The sequence below is a fragment of the Leptodactylus fuscus genome, chromosome 2 (genome assembly GCF_031893055.1).
Source record: "Leptodactylus fuscus isolate aLepFus1 chromosome 2, aLepFus1.hap2, whole genome shotgun sequence".
Lineage (NCBI taxonomy): Eukaryota > Metazoa > Chordata > Amphibia > Anura > Leptodactylidae > Leptodactylus > Leptodactylus fuscus.
This window is the reverse complement of record NC_134266.1, coordinates 281,737,294-281,761,062: the sequence shown is the minus strand read 5'-3', so window position 1 is coordinate 281,761,062 and position 23,769 is coordinate 281,737,294. Positions and strand designations below refer to the sequence as shown.

The window sequence follows — 23,769 nt, the reverse complement described above, 5'->3', positions numbered from 1 at the left end:
CAATTGCCCGGTAATATTTGCATGTAGCTGTGTAGTGGCCCCTGAAATGACTTTATTTGGTAGACCCCACCCCCACGCACCCCAGTCTGACACTGGTCACATGTCTTGGTATGAGATTGGATTACTCACATATAAAATATAGGTGTGTATATATATATATATATATATATATATATATATATATATATATATAGTCAAAATAAAAATCTTTTCAGTGAAAATATTAATTTTATTTAGAAACAGTTCTTTCATTTTGCAGGTGGTGACTGGATGAGCCGCTCCATAGACGTCACCTTGTCATAAAGTACGAAGAACTTAGCCATGAAACCTAATCCTTCCATACGTGAGACAACTGATGAAGAAGAAAAGTCATTTACATGTCCTGAATGTGGGAAATATTTTACTCAAAAATCAGATCTTGTAGTTCATCTAAGAACCCACACAGTAAAGAAGCCACATTCATGTCCTGAATGTAAGAAATGTTTTAACCGTAAAACCGTCTTCTTCGTCATCTAAGAATTCACACAGGAGAGAAGCCTTTTTCTTGCTCAGTTTGTGAGAAATGTTTCACGGCAGAAAGCAGTTTGAAGATACATCAGAAAATTCATACAGGAGAGAAGCCATATTCATGTCCTGAATGTGAGAAAAGTTTCATCATCAAATCACATCTTGCGACACATCTGAGAACTCACACAGGAGAGAAGCCATATTCATGTCCTGAATGTGAGAAATGTTTCATCATCAAATCACATCTTGCGACACATCTGAGAACTCACACAGGAGAGAAGCCATATTCATGTCCTGAATGTGAGAGAGGTTTCATCACCAAATCACTTCTTGCGACACATCTGAGAACTCACACAGGAGAGAAGCCATATTCATGTCCTGAATGTGAGAAATGTTTCATCATCAAATCACATCTTGCAGCACATTTGAAAATTCACACAGGAGAGAAGCCTTTTTCTTGCTCAGTTTGTGAGAAATGTTTCAGGTTCGAAAAGGATTTTAGGAGACATCAGAGAATTCATACAGGGGAAAAGCCATATTCATGTCCTGAATGTGAGAAATGTTTCATCATCAAATCATATCTTGCGACACATCTGAGAACTCACACAGGAGAGATGCCATATTCATGTCCTGAATGTGAGAAATGTTTTAACCGTAAAATGTGTCTTGTTCGACATCTAAGAATTCACACAGGAGAGAAGCCTTTTTCTTGCTCAGTCTGTGAGAAATGTTTTAAGTCGGAAAGCAGTTTAAAGATACATCAGAAAATTCATACAGGAGAGAAGCCATATTCATGTCCTGAATGTGAGAAATGTTTCATCAGAAAATCACATCTTGCGTCACATCTGAGAACTCACACAGGAGGGAAGACCTATTCATGTTCTGAATGTGAGAAATGTTTCACCAGCAAAACAGTTCTTGCACATCATCTGAAAATTCACACAGGAGAGAAGCCCTTTTCTTGCTCAGTTTGTGAGAAATGTTTTAAGTCGGAAAGCGGTTTAAAGATACATCAGAGAATTCATACAGGGGAGAAGCCATATTCATGTCCTGAATGTGAGAAATGTTTCAGCTGCCTATCAAATATTACAACTCATCTGAGAATTCACACAGGAGAGAAGCCTTTTTGTTGCTCTGAATGTAGGAAATGTTTCAGCCAGAAATCAAGTCTTAACGCACATGTTAAGAGAATTCACAAGATGAAGAAGTAATATTTTATGTCTGGAGGATGTGAGAAATGTTTCATATACAAAGGTCATTATGACTGACATTAGAGTGTTCACACAGAGGAGAAGCCAAGTTAATGTCAGACTGTGGGGATGTGGCCGGTGTTGAGCTCCTTTCTAGGACCTGCTGCCTCGGGATGTCTTCTGATATGGTAGAACTTAAATCCCTGAACACACAGAGATTTCTGGTCTCTTCTCAGTGACGTCCATTGTGTGTCATATCCTGAATCATCATCGATATCTGTCACTGGAACAGAAACCTCCAGTATGGGGAATATGAAGGTTCATTGGGAGAATAAGAACAATTTTTCCAGTGAAGTGTGACCAGTAAGATATCACTACTGGGCATGAATGAACCTTTTGAGGTTCAGTACATTTTGATTTTGTCTGCTCTGAACTTGAGGTGCATGTTGTATTATATGTCATGTCTGACCTGCTGGGGCCTCCTGGGGCTTTATCTAACCCCTTTCTAGCTCTTTAGCACACACTGACTTAGTAATAACAGACAGCCTGTATAATAACGCACCGCACCGGAGGATTTTTTTCAACCCTTTAGTGACATCACGTACTATTACATCCTTGGCGCCTGGTACCGGGGTAAATGGGCGTAATACTAAGTCAGGGGCCGGCTGCCTGCTCACTATTTGAGTGGGTGGCATTTAGAGCGGGTGTTAGCTGTCAGTTGTATGTGTATTGCAGTGTATAGTACTGAACCAGTGATCACAATATTGCTGGTTCAGGTCTCCTTGAGGGACAAGCAGCAAATGTAAAAAATAAAATTGAAAAATGGCAAAAATAAAGTGCATAAAATAATAAAGCCCTGAAATGCCCCTTTCCTGTACATAATTATGTAAAGAAAATCCTAAAAATTAATAAAAATAGATATTTTGTATCGCCACATCTGTGACAATCTGTACAATAAAACTGAAACATTAAAAAAACAACAAAAAAATCCTGGAAAAAAAAAAGTTTTGCTCATTTCCAAAACTCTTCTGTACCTCAAACAGTACCAATAAAAAGAACAGGTCGTCCCACAAAAAATAAGACCCCAACCAACTACGTAAACCGAAAAGAAATCTGTTACACATCTCAGCAGATGGCGATATAAAATAATTGATTGATGTTCCTAAATGAATTTTTGTTCTGCAAAATTAGTAACAAAAAATAATTATTTTTTTTATAAATTAGGTATAGCTGTAATCGCACCGATGCTGTACACTGCACAGAGAAAAAAAGTTAAATGGTAAAAGCTACGCCAGAATTGATGGGGGGGGGGGGGGGTTTAATACACCAAGACAATTAATAAAATTTAGTCAATAAGTTGTAGACACCCAAAAATGGTGTCATTATAAAATGCATCTCATGGCACCAAAAACAAGTCCCCATATGGCCACATCATCAGAAACATAAAAGAAATATAGCACAATATAGTACAATGTGAAGACAAAAAAAACTAAATTTGCTAAGTTATTAGGACACAACCGGCTGTGGCAGGAAAGGAATGTATAAGTGGTGCGAACGGATATCAGGAGACACCCCAGATTTACATGGGGAAAGTCACCAGAAGGGGCCCCCCTACCCAAATCATAGGCGCTATGGGGACATAGTAGGGAATTTGGTGTTCCCAGTTTACTCCGCACAGCTACATATTCGCTCTTCACCATCCGTTGTGTATTTCTGTCACTACACCCCCTGATAAATTCTTTGAGGGGTGCAGTTTTCAAAATGAGGTCACTCCGTAGGGGATTCCACTTTTCTGGTACCTTACAGGTTCTGCAAACATGACGTGGCGTCCAGATACCAAACATCTGAATCTGTACTCGAAAAGCCACATTGCGCTCCTTCACATCTACTCCCTGCTGTGCCCAAATTACAGTGTACGCCCCCCCCCCCCCCGTGTATGACACCGGTGTACCCAGGATAACGGACTGAATGTCATGTGTGCGATAAACTGCTGTTTGGGCTCATCCGGGCACAGGAGGAAGGAGCGCAGTTTGGTTTTTTGGGCATCATGCCATTTGTGCAGAGCCCCTGAATTGCCAATAAAATGGAATCCGCAGACATGTGACCCCACTTTGGAAACTACAACCCCAAAGGGATTTATCAAGTGGAGCGGTCACTTCTATGGATTAATGATGGAGGGTCTGGGGGGGAGTGGGGCATTTGTATGGATTAATGATGGAGGATAATAAAACCAGGGCAATAACTTTTTATTTTTGTGTAAATGTGACTCTATGAGGACTTGTTTTTTTGCAGGACCAGGTGCAGTGTTTTGCCCCTCTTATAGGGTACAGATATCTCATTGAGTAACTTTATTAACTCTTTCTTGTAGAGGATAGAAAAATCCAGCACTTCCACTCTTTCCTTTCCGTGCTCTATATTCTGTGGCCTTCACCACGTGGCTTAGATACCTGATCATTTATTTCTCTGGGTAGATGAGATTATTCCGATACCAAATTAACAAATATATAATAAGTGTTACTAATAATACACAATAATAATCCATTTTCTACTTGTGGTTTTTTTCACTGAAGTTAATTGTTTTTTTTTTTTTTGTCTGATTTTTACTAGCAAGATCTGAGATTTTTTCCGGGTGGGGGGGGTGCATATTAGATAATCTGAGTCTTTTTCGATGCTTTTATACTTTTTTTGGTTGGGGGTGGCAAATAATATACAAACCATTTAGGGATATTTGTATTATTATTGTTCAGGCCTTTACAGAGGAGGAAATAACTAATAGGGCGGCTTCTTTTTTTACTTTTTTATTTACAAAAAAATAAAGATTGGTGCAGGAAATGAAAGAGGTTTTCTTGGGTTATTTTTTATATTATGTCAGGCCAGGGAAGGTGAAAAAAACAGTGCTCCAGTCTCTGCCAGTTCCGTGGTCTCGTGTGGTCGGGACTTCCCGGAGCTGCAGGACCGGATCGAGCTGGGAGACACCAGGGACAATTGAACATTTCAGGGCCCTCTTTTATACAAGACACTTGTTGGGGACCCCCCACTCCCATACTTAGTCCTATATGAAATAAAGCTATATTCTGCCTATATTCTGTTTCTCAGTATTATACTGCCTCTGTTCTTCTTCCTTCACACATGCCAGTTACACACATACAGCTCTGCTACCTCCATGGTCTCCCCTCACACAGCTCTGCTACCTCCACGGTCTCCCCTCACACAGCTCTGCCGCCTCCACGGTCTGCCCTCACACAGCTCTGCCGCCTCCACGGTCTCCCCTCACACAGCTCTGCCGCCTCCACGGTCTCCCCTCACACAGCTCTGCCGCCTCCACGGTCTCCCCTCACACAGCTCTGCCGCCTCCACGGTCTCCCCTCACACAGCTCTGCCGCCTCCACGGTCTCCCCTCACACAGCTCTGCCGCCTCCACGGTCTGCCCTCACACAGCTCTGCCGCCTCCACGGTCTCCCCTCACACAGCTCTGCCGCCTCCACGGTCTCCCCTCACACAGCTCTGCCGCCTCCACGGTCTCCCCTCACACAGCTCTGCCGCCTCCACGGTCTCCCCTCACACAGCTCTGCCGCCTCCACGGTCTCCCCTCACACAGCTCTGCCGCCTCCACGGTCTCCCCTCACACAGCTCTGCCGCCTCCACGGTCTCCCCTCACACAGCTCTGCCGCCTCCACGGTCTCCCCTCACACAGCTCTGCCGCCTCCACGGTCTGCCCTCACACAGCTCTGCCGCCTCCACGGTCTGCCCTCACACAGCTCTGCCGCCTCCACGGTCTGCCCTCACACAGCTCTGCCGCCTCCACGGTCTGCCCTCACACAGCTCTGCCGCCTCCACGGTCTGCCCTCACACAGCTCTGCCGCCTCCACGGTCTGCCCTCACACAGTTCTGCCACCTCCACGGTCTCCCCTCACACAGCTCTGCCGCCTCCACGGTCTCCCCTCACACAGCTCTGCCGCCTCCTTGGTCTCCCCTCACACAGCTCTGCCGCCTCCTTGGTCTCCCCTCACACAGCTCTGCTACCTCCATGGTCTCCCCTCACACAGCTCTGCTGCCTCCATGGTCTCCCCTCACACAGCTCTGCCGCCTCTGCGATAGGTTATATGCATGAAGAGCTGCTCTTGCCGCTGGATACATATACAGAGCAGCTAAGTGATGACTTTCTTTGTTGGGCGCGCATGCGCGTCGGCTTATCTGTGATAGGCTATACACATTAAGAACCGCTTCAGCCTCGTTGCTCGACATGTAACCGTGTCGCTCATTACTTGATAGGCTATACATATGAATAGCTGTTTCCATTCTGGTCCGCTGGGCGAGGGGGGAGGAGGTTGCTAGAAGGAGGCTTTGCAATGGGGATTGGTTGTCAGTGAAGCCGGCTCAGCATTTTCAAATTTGGCTGATTATGTCCTATATGTATAAAATCCTGCATTTCTGGGCATTTTGTGTTCACATTGGAGGCTTGAAAAACCGCTCAGAGGAGTGAGAAACAGCTGTTGCCTTTTCCGCCGCCACATAGGCTGTCTTTCCCTCCCAGGTTGTGCGTTTTTTCATTGTACTTGGTTACCCTAATAAAGGACGTTTTTTTAGAAGAAGATCCCCAATGGGTGAGTGCTAGAGATGAGTGAACACTGTTCCAAACAGCCGTTCCGAACAGCACGCTCCCATAGAAATGAATGGAAGCGGCCGGCACGTGGGGGGTGCTTCCATTCATTTCTATGGGAGCGTGCTGTTCAGAACGGCTGATCCGAACAGTGTTCGCTCATCTCTAGTGAGTGCCCTTCCTATGTTCTATCTGGGTTACTTTCTATACTATGCTTTTTGGATGTTGAACACCCCTGGAACCTCTAAAATCCGTTATTTCTTCATGGACCTGGTTTCTATAACTATGTAAATTCATATATATGCAGATAGAAGCAGCAGGGCCATCCTAATTTTTTCTACTACACATTTTCAAGATAACTAAGATGTCCGCAGGGTCAGAAAGGACGCTAAAAGGGGGCTCAGTAGTTAGCACTGCAGCCTTGCAGCGCTGGAGTCCTGGTGTTCAAATCCTGCCAAGGGCAAAAAACCATCTGCAAGGAGTTTGTATGTTCTCCCCGTGTTTGCATGGATTTCCATCCCATATTCCAAAAGACATACTGATAGGGGGAAAAAAAATATACATTACAAGCTCTATGTAGGGGGGGGCTCACAATCTACATAAAGAATTTTGAAACATTTAAAGATAGAAGCAAACCCTGAAGATCCTTCTGTTATTAATAAAGAGAGACTATTAGAAGCCACAACGACACCCTGGAGTGCGGCTCCACCTTTGTATCTGGATTTATGGGAGTCCGAGACCAATCGCAATCTCTGTAATAGATCAAACAACTTCAAGTATCAGAGACAAACCCAGATCATTACCAAGTGGATTACCCATCTCTATATATAACCCATTCTGTACCTGACACCCTATAGTGACACTCTGACACATGACCTCAGTGACATATAGAGAGTTACCCATCTCTATATATAACCCATTCTGTACCTGACACCCTATAGTGACACTCTGACACATGACCTCAGTGACATATAGAGAGTTACCCATCTCTATATATAACCCATTCTGTGCAGAAAAGGACAAGACAGAATCCCCTTCTCCTCTAGGGGACGGACAGCGTTTGGTGTCAGCATAAAGAGGTGTCAGTATACAATCAGTATGTGCATCAGTCCGTTTTAAAGTCTCATGAGTTCACACGGACTGATGGCATACTGATGTGTGAACATACCCTAAGGCTCGGCTACTATGCGCCTCCTCTTTCAGTAGCTCATCAGCAGTAGGAAGGGTTCCTCAGAATAAAGGGCTTTGTAGTAGAGGAATAGACGGCAGCAGAGTAAGGAGGGGGCACTAGGAGAGTAATAATAAGTAATGGCCGGGAACTTGTAGAGGATTCTGTAGTGACATCGACCAAGTAATAGAGCCGATGTGAGAGAGCGCAGAGTCCAGAACTCATCTATGTGACGTGTATGGGGGAGGACCAATCTGGTATCAATGACCAATTCTAACAACATTGTGACCTCACATTGGTAATTATAAAATGTGTGTGACCTCATGATGGGTCCTTATGGCATCAAAAAGGGGCAGAGACATCACAGGTATAAAAGACAAAGGAGCAGTAAGAGAACACTGTGATATCAGAGAGGAGCAAAGTGACCCCCCCACACTGAGGATAGCTCACTACAGACTGGAACATTGTTATTTGTGACATCATTATAAGACATTATGAGGCTTGTGCAGTCCCATGTAAGACCCCCTACTCCTGTATACAGAGCCATGTAAGACCCCCATCCTTCTGTATACAGTACTATGTAAAGTCCCTCTTCTCCAGTATACAGTCCCATGTAAGCCCTCTCCTCCTGCATACACCCCATGTAAGCCCTCTCCTCCTGTATACAGCCCCATGTAAGCCCTCTCCTCCTGTATACAGCCCCATGTAAGCCCTCTCCTCCTGTATACAGTCCCATGTAAGCCCTCTCCTCCTGTATACACCCCCATGTAAGCCCTCTCCTCCTGTATACAGCCCCATGTAAGCCCTCTCCTCCTGTATACACCACCATGTAAGCCCTCTCCTCCTGTATACACCCCCATGTAAGCCCTCTCCTCCTGTATACACCCCATGTAAGCCCTCTCCTCCTGTATACACCCCATGTAAGCCCTCTCCTCCTGTATACACCCCCATGTAAGCCCTCTCCTCCTGTATACACCCCCATGTAAGCCCTCTCCTCCTGTATACACCTCCATGTAAGCCCTCTCCTCCTGTATACACCTCCATGTAAGCCCTCTCCTCCTGTATACACCTCCATGTAAGCCCTCTCCTCCTGTATACACCTCCATGTAAGCCCTCTCCTCCTGTATACATCCCCATGTAAGCCCTCTCCTCCTGTATACACCCCATGTAAGCCCTCTCCTCCTGTATACACCCCCATGTAAGCCCTCTCCTCCTGTATACACCTCCATGTAAGCCCTCTCCTCCTGTATACACCTCCATGTAAGCCCTCTCCTCCTGTATACATCCCCATGTAAGCCCTCTCCTCCTGTATACACCCCATGTAAGCCCTCTCCTCCTGTATACACCCCCATGTAAGCCCTCTCCCCCTGCATACAGCTCCATGTAAGCCCTCTCCTCCTGTATACACCTCCATGTAAGCCCTCTCCTCCTGTATACACCCCCATGTAAGCCCTCTCCTCCTGTATACACCCCCATGTAAGCCCTCTCCTCCTGTATACAGTCCCATGTAAGCCCTCTCCTCCTGTATACAGCCCCATGTAAGCCCTCTCCTCCTGTATACACCCCATGTAAGCCCTGTCCTCCTGTATACACCCCCATGTAAGCCCTCTCCTCCTGTATACACCCCATGTAAGCCCTCTCCTCCTGTATACACCCCCATGTAAGCCCCCTCCTCCTGTATACAGCCCCATGTAAGCCCTCTCCTCCTGTATACACCCCCATGTAAGCCCTCTCCTCCTGTATACACCCCCATGTAAGCCCTCTCCTCCTGTATACACCCCCATGTAAGCCCTCTCCCCCTGTATACACCTCCATGTAAGCCCTCTCCTCCTGTATACACCCCCATGTAAGCCCTCTCCTCCTGTATACAGCCCCATGTAAGCCCTCTCCTCCTGTATACACCCCATGTAAGCCCTCTCCTCCTGTATACAGCTCCATGCAAGCCCTCTCCTCCTGTATACACCCCCATGTAAGCCCTCTCCTCCTGTATACACCTCCATGTAAGCTCTCTCCCCCTGTATACACCTCCATCTAAGCCCTCTCCCCCTGTATACAGTCCCATGTAAGCCCTCTCCTCCCGTATACACCCCCATGTAAGCCCTCTCCTCCCGTATACACCTCCATGTAAGCCCTCTCCTCCTGTATACAGCCCCATGTAAGCCCTCTCCTCCTGTATACAGCCCCATGTAAGCCCTCTCCTCCTGTATACAGCCCCATGTAAGCCCTCTCCTCCTGTATACACCCCCATGTAAGCCCTCTCCTCCTGTATACAGCCCCATGTAAGCCCTCTCCTCCTGTATACATCCCCATGTAAGCCCTCTCCTCCTGTATACAGTCCCATGTAAGCCCTCTCCTCCTGTATACAGTCCCATGTAAGCCCTCTCCTCCTGTATACACCCCCATGTAATCCCTCTCCTCCTGTATACAGCCCCATGTAAGCCCTCTCCTCCTGTATACAATCCCATGTAAGCCCTCTCCTCCTGTATACACCCCCATGTAAGCCCTCTCCTCCTGTATACACCCCATGTAAGCCCCCTCCTCCTGTATACAGTCCCATGTAAGCCCTCTCCTCCTGTATACAGCCCCATGTAAGCCCCCTCCTCCTGTATACAGCCCCATGTAAGCCCTCTCCTCCTGTATACACCCCATGTAAGCCCTCTCCTCCTGTATACACCTCCATGTAAGCCCTCTCCTCCTGTATACACCCCATGTAAGCCCTCTCCTCCTGTATACACCCCCATGTAAGCCCTCTCCTCCTGTATACACCCCCATGTAAGCCCTCTCCTCCTGTATACACCCCCATGTAAGCCCTCTCCTCCTGTATACACCTCCATGTAAGCCCTCTCCTCCTGTATACACCCCATGTAAGCCCTCTCCCCCTGTATACAGCCCCATGTAAGCCCTCTCCTCCTGTATACAGCCCCATGTAAGCCCTCTCCTCCTGTATACAGCCCCATGTAAGCCCTCTCCTCCTGTATACAGCCCCATGTAAGCCCTCTCCTCCTGTATACATCCCCATGTAAGCCCTCTCCTCCTGTATACAGTCCCATGTAAGCCCTCTCCTCCTGTATACAGTCCCATGTAAGCCCTCTCCTCCTGTATACACCCCCATGTAATCCCTCTCCTCCTGTATACAGCCCCATGTAAGCCCTCTCCTCCTGTATACAATCCCATGTAAGCCCTCTCCTCCTGTATACACCCCCATGTAAGCCCTCTCCTCCTGTATACACCCCATGTAAGCCCCCTCCTCCTGTATACAGTCCCATGTAAGCCCTCTCCTCCTGTATACAGCCCCATGTAAGCCCCCTCCTCCTGTATACAGCCCCATGTAAGCCCTCTCCTCCTGTATACACCCCATGTAAGCCCTCTCCTCCTGTATACACCTCCATGTAAGCCCTCTCCTCCTGTATACACCCCATGTAAGCCCTCTCCTCCTGTATACACCCCCATGTAAGCCCTCTCCTCCTGTATACACCCCCATGTAAGCCCTCTCCTCCTGTATACACCCCCATGTAAGCCCTCTCCTCCTGTATACACCTCCATGTAAGCCCTCTCCTCCTGTATACACCCCATGTAAGCCCTCTCCCCCTGTATACAGCCCCATGTAAGCCCTCTCCTCCTGTATACACCCCCATGTAAGCCCTCTCCTCCTGTATACGGGCCCATGTAACCCCTCTCCCCCTGTATACTCCTCCATGTAAGCCCTCTCCTCCTGTATACAGCCCCATGTAAGCCCTCTCCTCCTGTATACACCCCCATGTAAGCCCTCTCCTCCTGTATACACCTCCAAGTAAGCCCTCTCCTCCTGTATACACCCCCATGTAAGCCCTCTCCTCCTGTATACACCCCCATGTAAGCCCTCTCCTCCTGTATACAGCCCCATGTAAGCCCTCTCCTCCTGTATACAGCTCCATGTAAGCCCTCTCCTCCTGTATACACCCCCATGTAAGCCCTCTCCTCCTGTATACAGCCCCATGTAAGCCCTCTCCTCCTGTATACAGCCCCATGTAAGCCCTCTCCTCCTGTATACAGCCCCATGTAAGCCCTCTCCTCCTGTATACACCCCCATGTAAGCCCTCTCCTCCTGTATACAGCCCCATGTAAGCCCTCTCCTCCTGTATACAGCCCCATGTAAGCCCTCTCCTCCTGTATACGGGCCCATGTAACCCCTCTCCCCCTGTATACTCCTCCATGTAAGCCCTCTCCTCCTGTATACAGCCCCATGTAAGCCCTCTCCTCCTGTATACAGCCCCATGTAAGCCCTCTCCTCCTGTATACACCCCCATGTAAGCCCTCTCCTCCTGTATACAGCCCCATGTAAGCCCTCTCCTCCTGTATACAGCCCCATGTAAGCCCTCTCCTCCTGTATACACCCCATGTAAGCCCTCTCCTCCTGTATACAGCCCCATGTAAGCCCTCTCCTCCTGTATACACCCCCATGTAAGCCCTCTCCTCCTGTATACACCCCCATGTAAGCCCTCTCCTCCTGTATACACCCCCATGTAAGCCCTCTCCTCCTGTATACAGTCTCCCCCCCTCATATACCGGTACATCCTCTGGGAGGCCCCGCCCCTTCCGGTGACACGCCGGGTCACATGACTAGTGATGAGGAGGACGTGTGTGAGGTAGAGAGCCCCGCCCCTTCCGGTGACACGCCGGGTCACATGACTAGTGATGAGGAGGACGTGTGTGAGGTAGAGAGTGTCCTGCCCTGAAGAGTGAGGGGGTAAGTGAGGAGAGGAGGTGACCGGGAGCCCCGACACAATATGGGGGAGACCTGGGGGGAGAGAGGGAGGACTACAACTCCCAGCAGGCTGCACACTGGACACTACTGCAGGGTTATATCCATGTAGTGGCCTCCCGGTGACTTCCTCTGTATATACACATCTCCCCATATACGTATCTATATACTCAGTGTATGGCTTGTGGCGCTGCGCTGTGTGTACAGGATATATAGTATATACAGTACTGGGTACATCTGCTGGGCAGACAGTAGGGGGCAGTAGGAGTGCTCTCGTGTCCTCTGTGCTGTATAACTATTGTTTGGGGATCCTGGTGAATAAACCTTCACTTGTATCATAATGTTCTGTGTGTTATTTGTACAACATTCCCTCTGCGTTATACATGACCTGAGATCTTTGTCCGCCGGGTCATTCCCATCACAGTGATATTATTTGTATATTTATTGGCTTTATTATGTTTTACCGTCATTTTTCAAGAATAAAGGATTTCCTGGGCTCACCGTATTCTGACATCTGTAACACTATATGTATATATATATATATATATATATATATATATATATATATATATATATATAGGACAGATCAGAAGTTTGGCCACACCTTCTCATTCTGTGAATTTTCTGTATTTCCATGACTCTGACAATTGTAGATCACACTGAAGGCATCAAAACTCAGCAGTAACACATGTGGGATTATATACAAACAGTGTGACACAACTGACAATCTGTCTTATTCTCGCTTCCTTTTGCTCTGATTCCTGCTTTGATTCCTCTTGGCATTCTCTTGATGAGCTTCATGAGGTAGTCACCGGGAATGGTTCTCACTTCACAGGTGTGTCCTGTCAGGTGTAATAAGTGGGATTTCTTGCCTTATAAATGGGGTTGGGACCATCAGTTGTGTTGTGCAGAAGTCAGGTGGATACACAGCTGATAGTCCGACTGAATAGACTGTTAGAATTTGTGTTATGGCGAGAAAAAAAAGCTAAGTAAAGAAAAACGAGTGGCCATCATTACTCTAAGAAGTGAAGGTCAGTCAGACCGAAAAATTGGGAAAGCTTTGAAAGTGTCCCCAAGTGCAGTTGCAAAAATCATCAAGTGCTACAAAGAAACTGTCTGACATGAGGACCAACCCAGGAAAGGAAGACCAAGAGTCACCTCTGCTGCGGAGGATAAGTTCATGCGAGTCACCAGCTCAGATTATCGAGCAGGTCAATGCCACACAGAGTTCTAGCAGCAGACACATCTCTACAACAACTGCTAAGAGGAGACTTTGTGCAGCCGCCGGCCTTCATGCTAAAATAGCTGCTAGAAAACCACTGCTAAGGACCGGCAACAAGCAGAAGAGACCACAAGGAATGGACATTAGACCAGTGGGAATCTGTGCCAAGGTCTGATGAGTCCAAATTTGAGATCTTTGGTTCCATCCACCGTGTCTTTGTGCGACGCAGAAAAGGTGAATGGATGGAGTCAACATGCCTGGTTCCCACTGTGAAGCATGGAGGTGGGGGGGCCAAGCTGGTGACACTTGGGGATTTATACTGAACCAGCATGGCTACCACAGCATCTTGCAGCGGCATGCTGTTCCATCCGGTTTGCATTTAGTTGGACCATCATTTATTTTTCAACAGGACAATGACCCCAAACACCTCCAGGCTGTGACCAAGAAGGAGAGTGATGGGGGCTACACCAGATGACCCGGCATCCACAGTCGCCAGACCTGAACCCAATCCAGATGGTTTGGGGTCAGTTGGACTGCAGAGTGAAGGCAAAAGGGCCAACAAGTGCTAAGCATCTCTGGGAACTCCTTCAAGACTGTTGGAAGACCATTCCCGGTGACTACCTCATGAAGCTCATCAAGAGAATGCCAAGAGTGTGCAAAGCAGGAATCAAAGCAAAAGGAACCAAGAATAGAAGACAGATTGTCAGTTGTGTCACACTGTTTGGTAAGTCTATAACCCCACATGTGTTACTTCAGTGTCATCTACAATTGTCATAGTCATGGAAATACAGAAAACTCACAGAATGAGAAGGTGTGGCCAAACTTTTGGTCTGTACTGTATGTATGTGTATCTATATATATATAGATAGTTCAGACTCGCAAGCACACGGCAATTCCAGATGTATATTTTGGGCAAAGGGTTTTTATTTTTTTACTTTATTTTCATACTATTTGGTACATGGTGTCATTATGTGTAATAGTGAGAGGCTGTTGTTTGATCACCTGACTGCCATAGCAATCCCTTGGAATGCTGTGATCTCATGACAGAGGGCCCAAGGGGATGGGAGGGCACTCCTGCTCCCTAACCACACTAAGGCCCCATTCACACGGGGAGTGGATTACGGCCCCGAGAGTGACGCGGGAAGCTGCATCACTCTTGGGCTAAAATGTGTCCGCCACAATTGTCGCGGCTTCTCCCTCCGGAGTAGGCTCAAAGGAATTAGCCTAGTCCGGAGGGTGCTGCCACGAAGCGGACGCCGGGGCTGAATCAGCCGTGGAGTCCACCTCAAGAAAAAAGTAGCCTGGCGGGCTACATAGACCTCCATTGTGAGGGGGCAGGTCATGACGTGGATTCAGCGCCAAAATCCGCCACCTCTTTCCCTATGTGAATGGGGCCTTAGTCGGTGCTGATACTGCAGTTCGGGTCCCGTTGAAGTCAATGGGCGCTTAGCTGTAGTAGTGCCCATAGTACAGTACAGGGACCAGACATGGCCTCTGTTATGGATTGGACATTAAAAGAAAAATCATAGACAATCCCTTTAAGGAAGCACTTGAGTAGTTTTGTTGTTATTTAATTCAATGCCAGCTTTATTGTGAAGTTATGTGCTCCCTTCTGGAGCATTGATCTCCTTTCTGTTTCCTACAACAGTCTAGTATTATTAAACTTGGGCCTCTTAATCCTGACCCATTTCTTGTGTGTCTGAACTTAAATTTACGCCACTCGGGAGCTGTTGTAGATTTTTGGTCTGATTCGCGCCAGCTTTCTGAAGTGAGTTTTAGTAAATCTGACAGGCTGAAGCATCCCCACAACTCCCTACATAGATTTCCACCCTGTTCGGACAACCATCTTATAAAGTGTCGAGCAGGGTGACCACTGATACGATTTTGGGAACAAGCCTTGACCATGTGCCTGAGGTGCATTACTATTGGCTTAACAGCATTGGTAAGTTCCCCTCCTTAAGACGTCCATTAGATCCTCGATCTGCCTCTGACCTGCATTGTGAGTGTGACCTCTGGTTCATCCCGGATACACAGCGGGGTAAGTTATCATCCCCCGACTGGCGTACAATGGGAAAGTCACAATTTATTCTGCAAATTGAGGTTTTGCCTCCACAGATCAGATACTGATGACCTCTCCGGCTAGCACACTGACCCGTTGTTTCTAATGACTCCATACACACACCCCTGTATTATCACAGGTATGTTTAAGGGGCCAAGATCCAGGGACGTAACTGAGGACCGGTCCTATTCCTGTCTAATTTATAGGTCCAAGGAGGGCACAAGTGACTCGGATATCATTGATTTCCTGTCCACGTCATTTTACCATATCCCGTACGTGTGCGTTTAGTCTTAGACCAGATGTCTCAAACTCGGACAGGCAAATGGCCCACACAGAAAAAAATTGATGGGTCGTGTTAAATTTTATACAATACCAATATATTAAAATAACCTCAGTAGTGGCCCCATCCAGTAAGTACCCCACCCAGAGCCAGGGAAGATAGCAAGAGGTGCCACAGAGCGGGGAGGTATCTACTTCACGTAAGACGTTCTATCACATAGGATCTTACCCTCGTCCTCCTTGTTCTCCCTCAGGTTCCTCAGGTACAAGACGATGGTCCTCTCCATCAGTGACCCACCAGGGATGGCCGAGGCCAGAAACCACATGTCTACCAGAATATTAGAGCTGGCCCTGGAGATCATCTCCTTGATCACTGGAGAGGTGAGAGTCTCACATGACATCACTCTTATCTCTAGGAATAAACCAGGGAAATGACTGGACAGGTGAAAGATTCTTAGACTCTCTGTAGTGACCTGTAGTGTCTCACCATACACAGGATTACACAGTAGTGAAGAAGTCGTCTGGTGAGTGTGTGACACCCCGTGTGTCAGGAGGATGGAGCAGGACCCCGAGCCCCATCACCGAGCCTCCACCTCATTCACTGAGACATGAGCAGAAGATCCTAGAACTTACCAGCAGGATCACTGAGCTGCTGAGCGGAGAGGTGAGCGCTGCTGGGACATTATACAAGAACACCAAGGGAGGGCTCTGGGGATGACTGTCATTGTGTTGTCAGGTTCCTATAAGGTGTCAGGATGTCACTGTCTATTTCTCCATGGAGGAGTGGGAGTATTTAGAAGGACACAAGGATCTGTACAAGGAGGTGATGATGGAGGATCAGCAGCCCCTCACATCAGGTAAGAGGAGACCTTCCTGACGATAGAGGAGACCAGGTATGAGGGTCACCTAGACTCCACAATCATCTGCTTATTACATATAGACAATGTGGGACATTTCTGAAGACTGGTGTTATGACCCCCATCATTGTCAGGGAATGTTCCTCGTACAGTGGGGCAAAAAAGTATTTAGTCAGTCACCAATAGTGCAGGTTCTACCACTTAAAAAGATGAGAGGCGTCTGTAATTTACATCATAGGTAGCCCTCAACTATGAGAGACAAAATGAGAAAACAAATCCAGAAAATCACATTGTCTGATTTTGTAAGAATTTATTTGCAAATTATGGTGGAAAATAAGTATTTGGTCACCTACAAACAATCAAGATTTCTGGCTCTCACAGACCTGTAACTTCTTAGTCTCCTCTTTCCTCCACTCATTACCTGTAGTAATGGCACCTGTTTAAACTTGTTATCAGTATAAAAAGACACCTGTGCACACCCTCAAACAGTCAGACTCCAAACTCCACTATGGTGAAGACCAAAGAGCTGTCAAAGGACACCAGAAACAAAATTGTAGCCCTGCACCAGGCTGGGAAGACTGAATCTGCAATAGGCAACCAGCTTGGATTGAAGAAATCAACTGTGGGAGCAATAATTAGAAAATGGAAGACATACAAGACCACTGATAATCTCCCTCGATCTGGAGCTCCACGCAAAATCTCACCCCGTGGGGTCAAAATGATCACAAGAACGGTGAGCAAAAATCCCAGAACCTCGCGGGGGGGACCTAGTGAATGAACTGCAGAGAGCTGGGACCAATGTAACAAAGCCTACCATCAGTAACACACTACGCCGCCAGGGACTCAGATCCTGCAGTGCCAGACGTGTCCCACTGCTTAAGCCAGTACATGTCCGGGCCCGTCTGAAGTTTGCTAGAGAGCATTTGGATGATCCAGAAGAGTATTGGGAGAATGTCCTATGGTCTGATGAAACCAAACTGGAACTGTTTGGTAGAAACACAACTTTTCGTGTTTGGAGGAAAAAGAATACTGAGTAGCATCCATCAAACACCATACCTACTGTAAAGCATGGGGGTGGAAACATCATGCTTTGGGGCTGTTTCTCTGCAAAGGGGCCAGGACGACTGATCCGGGTACATGAAAGAATGAATGGGGCCATGTATCGTGAGATTTTGAGTGCAAACCTCCTTCCATCAGCAAGGGCATTGAAGATGAAACGTGGCTGGGTCTTTCAACATGACAATGATCCAAAGCACACCGCCAGGGCAACGAAGGAGTGGCTTTGTAAGAAGCATTTCAAGGTCCTGGAGTGGCCTAGCCAGTCTCCAGATCTCAACCCTATAGAAAACCTTTGGAGGGAGTTGAAAGTCCGTGTTGCCAAGCAACAGCCCAAAACATCACTGCTCTAGAGGAGATCTGCATGGAGGAATGGGCCAACATACCAACAACAGTGTGTGCCAACCTTGTGAAGACTTACAGAAAACCTCTGACCTCTGTCATTGCCAACAAAGGAGAGAGAACAAAGGATTGAGATGAAATTTTGTTACTGACCAAATACTTATTTTCCACCATAATTTGCAAATAAATTCTTACAAAATCAGACAATGTGATTTTCTGGATTTGTTTTCTCATTTTGTCTCTCATAGTTGAGGTCTACCTATGATGTAAATTACAGACGCCTCTCATCTTTTTAAGTGGTGGAACTTGCACTATTGGTGACTGACTAAATACTTTTTTGCCCCACTGTATTTGACAAGATGCACATCTCATGAACGAGGTGCACCCTCTGACTAGTCGTAATTTATGCCCTCGCCAAATCCCTTTTTAAGAAAGTGGTGAAGGTACTACAAAAAAATAAAAAGTTGTACCAGAAAACTGATAAATACAACATAATAAATCTGCTCTGTTATGTTCAGTCACTGTGTATATTTCCTATAGATGGATCCAGTGAAAAAAATCAACCAGAGAGATGTCCCCGTCCTCCATATTCCCAGGATTGTAAAGAAGAAATGGAGAATGTCCCACTGGATCCTCAGGTAGATGAAGCTGAGATTTCTAAAATTTCAATATGGCAGTAACACCAAGGGAGGGCTCTGGGGATGACTGTCATTGTGTTGTCAGGTTCCTATAAGGTGTCAGGATGTCACTGTCTATTTCTCCATGGAGGAGTGGGAGTATTTAGAAGGACACAAGGATCTGTACAAGGAGGTGATGATGGAGGATCAGCAGCCCCTCACATCACCAGGTAAGAGGAGACCTTCCTGATAGAAGAGACCAGGTATGAGGGTCACCTAGACTCCCCCATCATCTGCTCATCACATATAGACAATGTATTCAGTCACTGTATATTTCCTATAGATGGATCCAGTCCAAGCAATCCACCAGAGAGATGTCCCAGTCCTCCATATTCCCAGGAATGTAAGGAGGAAAAGGAGAATCTCCCACTGGATCCTCAGGTAGATGAAGCTGAGATTTCTGTAAATCCTCTATAGATTGATGCCATGAAGCTTTCTACTACACGTCTCCGCAGCAGTGGAGTGTCCGCTCTTTTGGATAATATTGTTGGCTGTTCTCGGTCGTGGCTACAAATGGTTTCTGGTTCCATAATAGATTGTGGTGAACTTCCATCTGTTTGGTTGTCTACTTGGTAATTGATCTTCAGTGTAGATAAATGTCTAGTTCTGCAGTGTAGATGGAAATCATGGACTAAATAACAGCACAATGCCAGTCAGCTGCTGCTAAGGATAACACATTACTGTCATGTATTGGAAGAGTCAATGACTTTCGGAGTAGTAACTATACAGTGCACTTAGCATAGTGAAAAAGACCTCAGTCCATCAAGTTCTTTTGAGAGATGAGAGAGGATGTGGAGAACAGGAAATGTTAGAAATCTGTTTCCTTTTATTGATTCAGAGGAAGGTAAAACAACATAAGACATGAACCAGTCTGCCCTAAAAGGAAACCATTTCCTGGAATCCTGAGTGGCCATTGGACCTTTTTTTTTTTTGTTGTTTAAATTGTCTTCTCGGTCGTTTTGGATATAAGATAATCTCTGGATCTTCTTTCTTCTCACATCCTTCATGTTGGATCTTTCCAGGAAAGTGATGACAGTAGAAGGACGAGTGGCGTGGAGATCCCCATATCAGTGTCAGAGACTGGTAAGAGCCTTTCATCCATCTTGTGTTTTCTTCTTCCCTTATACATTACAGACTGAGTTTACATAAATCCATTTCCCTGCTTTCCAATGAAGGAGAAGCTTTCATGTGTCTTGGCTTTCCACCAGTCTGTGTCACGGATTTTGGATGACGTTATGGCGCTCCTGGCACAAAAGTGTAATCAGTTCTTCTTTCTTTGTTGGCTTGTGACTATCCATCTTCCTCTTGATTCCATTCTAAAGGTTTTCAAAGAGGTTCAGGTCTGGAGATTGGGCTGCCATGACAGGCTCCTTTATCCACATATTGATGGACCTAGCTTTGTGGCATGGCGCATTCTCCCCAGAGTTGGGGAACATTGCCAGACCAGAAGGAAGCCAGTGTTCTTCCAGGATAACCTTGTATGTAGCTTGGTTCATACGTCCTTCACAAAGATGAACCTGCCCAATTCCAGCCTTTCTGAAGCATCTCCAGATCCTCCACTAAATTTCACAGTGGGTGCAAGACATTGTGGCTTTTAGGCCTTCCAGGTCTCGTCTAACCATTAAATGACCTGGTGTTGGGCAAAGCTAAAAATTAGACTCATCAGAGAAGACCTTACTCCAGTCCTTTATGGTCCAATCCTTATGTTCTTTGGCTCTCCTTTGCTTCTCATTGATGAAAGGCTTCCTTCTGCTCAGGAAATGTTCCCCAACTCTGAGGACAATGCACCATGCCACACAGCAAGGTCCATCAATTTGTGGATGAAGGAGCCTGTCATGGCAGCCCAATCTCCAGACCTGAACCCCATTGAAAACCTCTGAAATGTAACTAAGAGGAAGATGGATAGTCACAAGACATCAAAGAAGAACTGCTTACATGTTTGTGCCAGGAGAGGCATAAGGTCACCCAAAAGCCATGTGAGACTGGTGGAAAGCCAAGACGCAAGAAGGCCGGTATTACAAATTCTGATTATTCTACTAAATATTGATTTCTGATCTTCCTGAGTTATAACATTAGTATTGTTGTTTCTAAATGAAGATGATCTTGTTTTCTTTGCATTATTTGAGGTCTGACAGCGCTGCTGCTTCTTTTTTTTTTTTTATTATTATTTTGCCGATTTTCTCATTTGCTGCAAAAAAAAATACAAAATTTTTTGCTTTGCATTTCGGAAACATTGTCAGTAGTTTATAGAATAAAAGAACAAAAATATACCAATGAAGAGAAAAATCTGAGAAACTGAAAATTTTGTAGTGGACTCTTAATTTTTTCCGAGGTGTATATCGTTTGACTTGTTTTTCTCATTGTCTGAATATTATTTATTTTGTTTGCAATTTATTTTTATATTTTCTTTTTTTAAAGGTGAAAACCTTTTAATTGACTCCCAAGGACATCTTATTTTATCGCCCTGGCATGAAGAAGTAGAAGACGAGGAATTGCACAATTATATCACACAAAGTGCTGAAAATAGTCCGGGGGAAAATTTAGCATTTTCTGAACATAGTAAAATTCTTACCAAAAAATCTAATCTTTCCAGTCCGATGAGGATTCACATAGTTGATCGGCCATTCTCGTGTTCAGAATGTGGGAAATCTTTTAGTAGGAAATCACATCTTACGCAACATCAGAGAATTCACACAGGGAAGAAGCCATCTTCTTGTACTGAATGTGGGGAATCTTTCACCCGGAAATTACAACTTATGGAACATTTAAAAACACACACAGGGGAGAAGGCGTATTCATGTCCTGAATCTGAAAACTGCTTAACATATAAATTGGGTTTTAGTGACCCTGTAAGAACTTACACAGATCAGAAGCCATATTCATGTAATGAATGTGACAAATGTTTTACCCAGAAATCACATCTTGTGGAACACTTAAGAATTCATACCGGGGAGAAGCCATTCTCATGTTCTGAATGTGGGAAATGCTTTACCCAGAAAGTACATCTTGTGGAGCATCAGAGAATTCACACTGGAGAGAAGCCATTTTCATGCCCTGAATGTGGGAAACGCTTTACTTCCAAATCAGGTCTTGTTGACCATGTAAGAACTCACACAGGAGAGAAGCCATATTCATGTCATGAATGTGGGAAATGCTTTATCCAGAAATTACGTCTTGAAGAACATCAGAGAACTCACACAGGGGAGAAGCCATTTTCATGCCCTGAATGCGGGAAGCGCTTTATGTGTAAATGTCACCTTGATAGACATCAGAAAATTCACACGGGCGAGAAGCCGTTTTTGTGTTCCGAATGTGGGAGAACTTTTACAGAGAAAGATCGTCTTGAAAGTCATCAGAAAATTCACTCGGGGGAGAAGCCATTTTTATGTTCGGAATGTGGGAAATGTTTTACCTATAAAAAAGGGCTTGTTGAACATCTGAGAATTCACACAGGAGAGAAGCCATATTCGTGCTCAGAATGCGGGAGATGTTTTAACCATAAATCTAATTTTGTTAGACATAAAAGAGTTCACACAGGAGAGAAACCTTTTTCATGTTCAGAATGTGGAAAATGTTTTAGAAAGAAATCGGATCTGGATAATCATTGGCGAACTCACACAGGGGAGAGGCCATTTACATGTGTGGACTGTGGAAAACTGTTTACACGTAAAGATACTTTTCAGAAACACCTGAGAAGTCACACGGGGGAGAAGCCGTTTCCATAACATGGGAAATAATCAGTACTTGTATACTTTGAACATCTAAGACGTCACATAGGTGGGAAATGGTTTTCATGTTGAATAGGAGGGGGGGGGGGGCAGCTTTATTCTTAAAGGCAATGTTTCATCTGAAAACAGCCTATTTTATGTTAAACATATTTTTGGCAATTTAATTTGTTACATCTGTATCTACATATAAAAATAAGTACTAATTCCTGCACTATTTACTCTGACCGCTAAGCCTAATAATAGACCAATACTTGCCAATTCTGTAGAGGTTGTAACTGGCAGCGCCGTTGGTGTAAGGTTCTCTCTAGGTCTGCAGTCATGCAAACGGGTTCTTATAGCACCACTGATGCTGACAGCCATAGTTTTCAATGGAACTGGCTAAACCCATTGGCCCCTGGAAGAGATCTGGACTCCTAGACAAGTACCTGAACTCTTGCGAGAACATTTATAGGGTATCTGATCTAGTCCATTCACAGACATATCGGGGTGCATTATTGGATGTGGCACCTTGACTCTTCCTCTTTCCAACCTGTGCTGTGCTAGGAGTCAGTGGAAAGTTCCAAGACGCCCAGACATTCTAATAGATTTGGGGTTTAGTCAGCTCCCTCAACAATTCCACTGAGTCCTTTCTCACACTTTGGCTTAATTTCACTCATTACAAATATGACATTATTTTCACCTGACCACCTGGTAGCGGGGCCCCTCTGATAGTGCTCCTCCAAAACTGTCCGCTCCTCAAGTCTATACAGCAGTGGACCTGTACTCTCAGTCCTCCGCACAGGCTGATAGCAAGAGTCTAAGCTCAGGCCATCGGAAACTTCCCAGGAAGCCAGAGATTGTGTAGTAAAGCAAGTGATCATCGTGATCATACAAAAAAGCCTAGTGCGTGTAAAACAATATGAAGAACAGACGGAGACGTAATGATTAGGGTTGAGCCGATCTTGAGATTTCAGGATCGATTTTAAAATCCGATTTCCGATAATTTTCAAGCCAATCGCGATCGTGAAATTTGCTCGATCGCCGATTGGGATCCGATCTTTCCCGATCACTCAACCCTAATTGTATATACAGTAGGGATGAGCTGATCTTTAGATTTCAATACCCGATTTTTGATCATTTTCCAGTCGATCACGATTGTGAAATTTGCTCGATTGCCAATCGGGATCCGATATTTCCCGGTCCCGATCGCTCCACCTTAATAGTGATACCTCTGAGTCTCGCTGTAGCCTATACAGTACATACAGAAGAAAATTCTGAAAAGCAGAAGGACGAACACTACAGTCATTACAATTGGACAGGCCCACTGGAGGGACCTCAAATGGTGTCAAGTTGTCAACCTGATA

At 45.7% G+C, this 23,769-nt stretch overlaps 2 protein-coding genes across 2 annotated transcripts in view; one reads left to right on the top strand and one right to left on the bottom strand.

The window, feature by feature from the left end:
* LOC142196121 (uncharacterized) overlaps window positions 1-23,769 on the bottom strand; it is a 530,658-nt gene that overhangs the window by 459,373 nt on the left and 47,516 nt on the right.
* Window positions 322-22,472, top strand: LOC142196222 (uncharacterized). Its single transcript, XM_075266438.1, is given in 9 exon segments — window positions 322-493; window positions 496-1,714; window positions 6,232-6,301; window positions 16,506-16,623; window positions 18,562-18,659; window positions 18,745-18,868; window positions 18,982-19,079; window positions 19,721-19,781; window positions 21,117-22,472. Coding segments are annotated over 9 exon segments (3,267 nt in total). The 3' UTR covers window positions 22,424-22,472.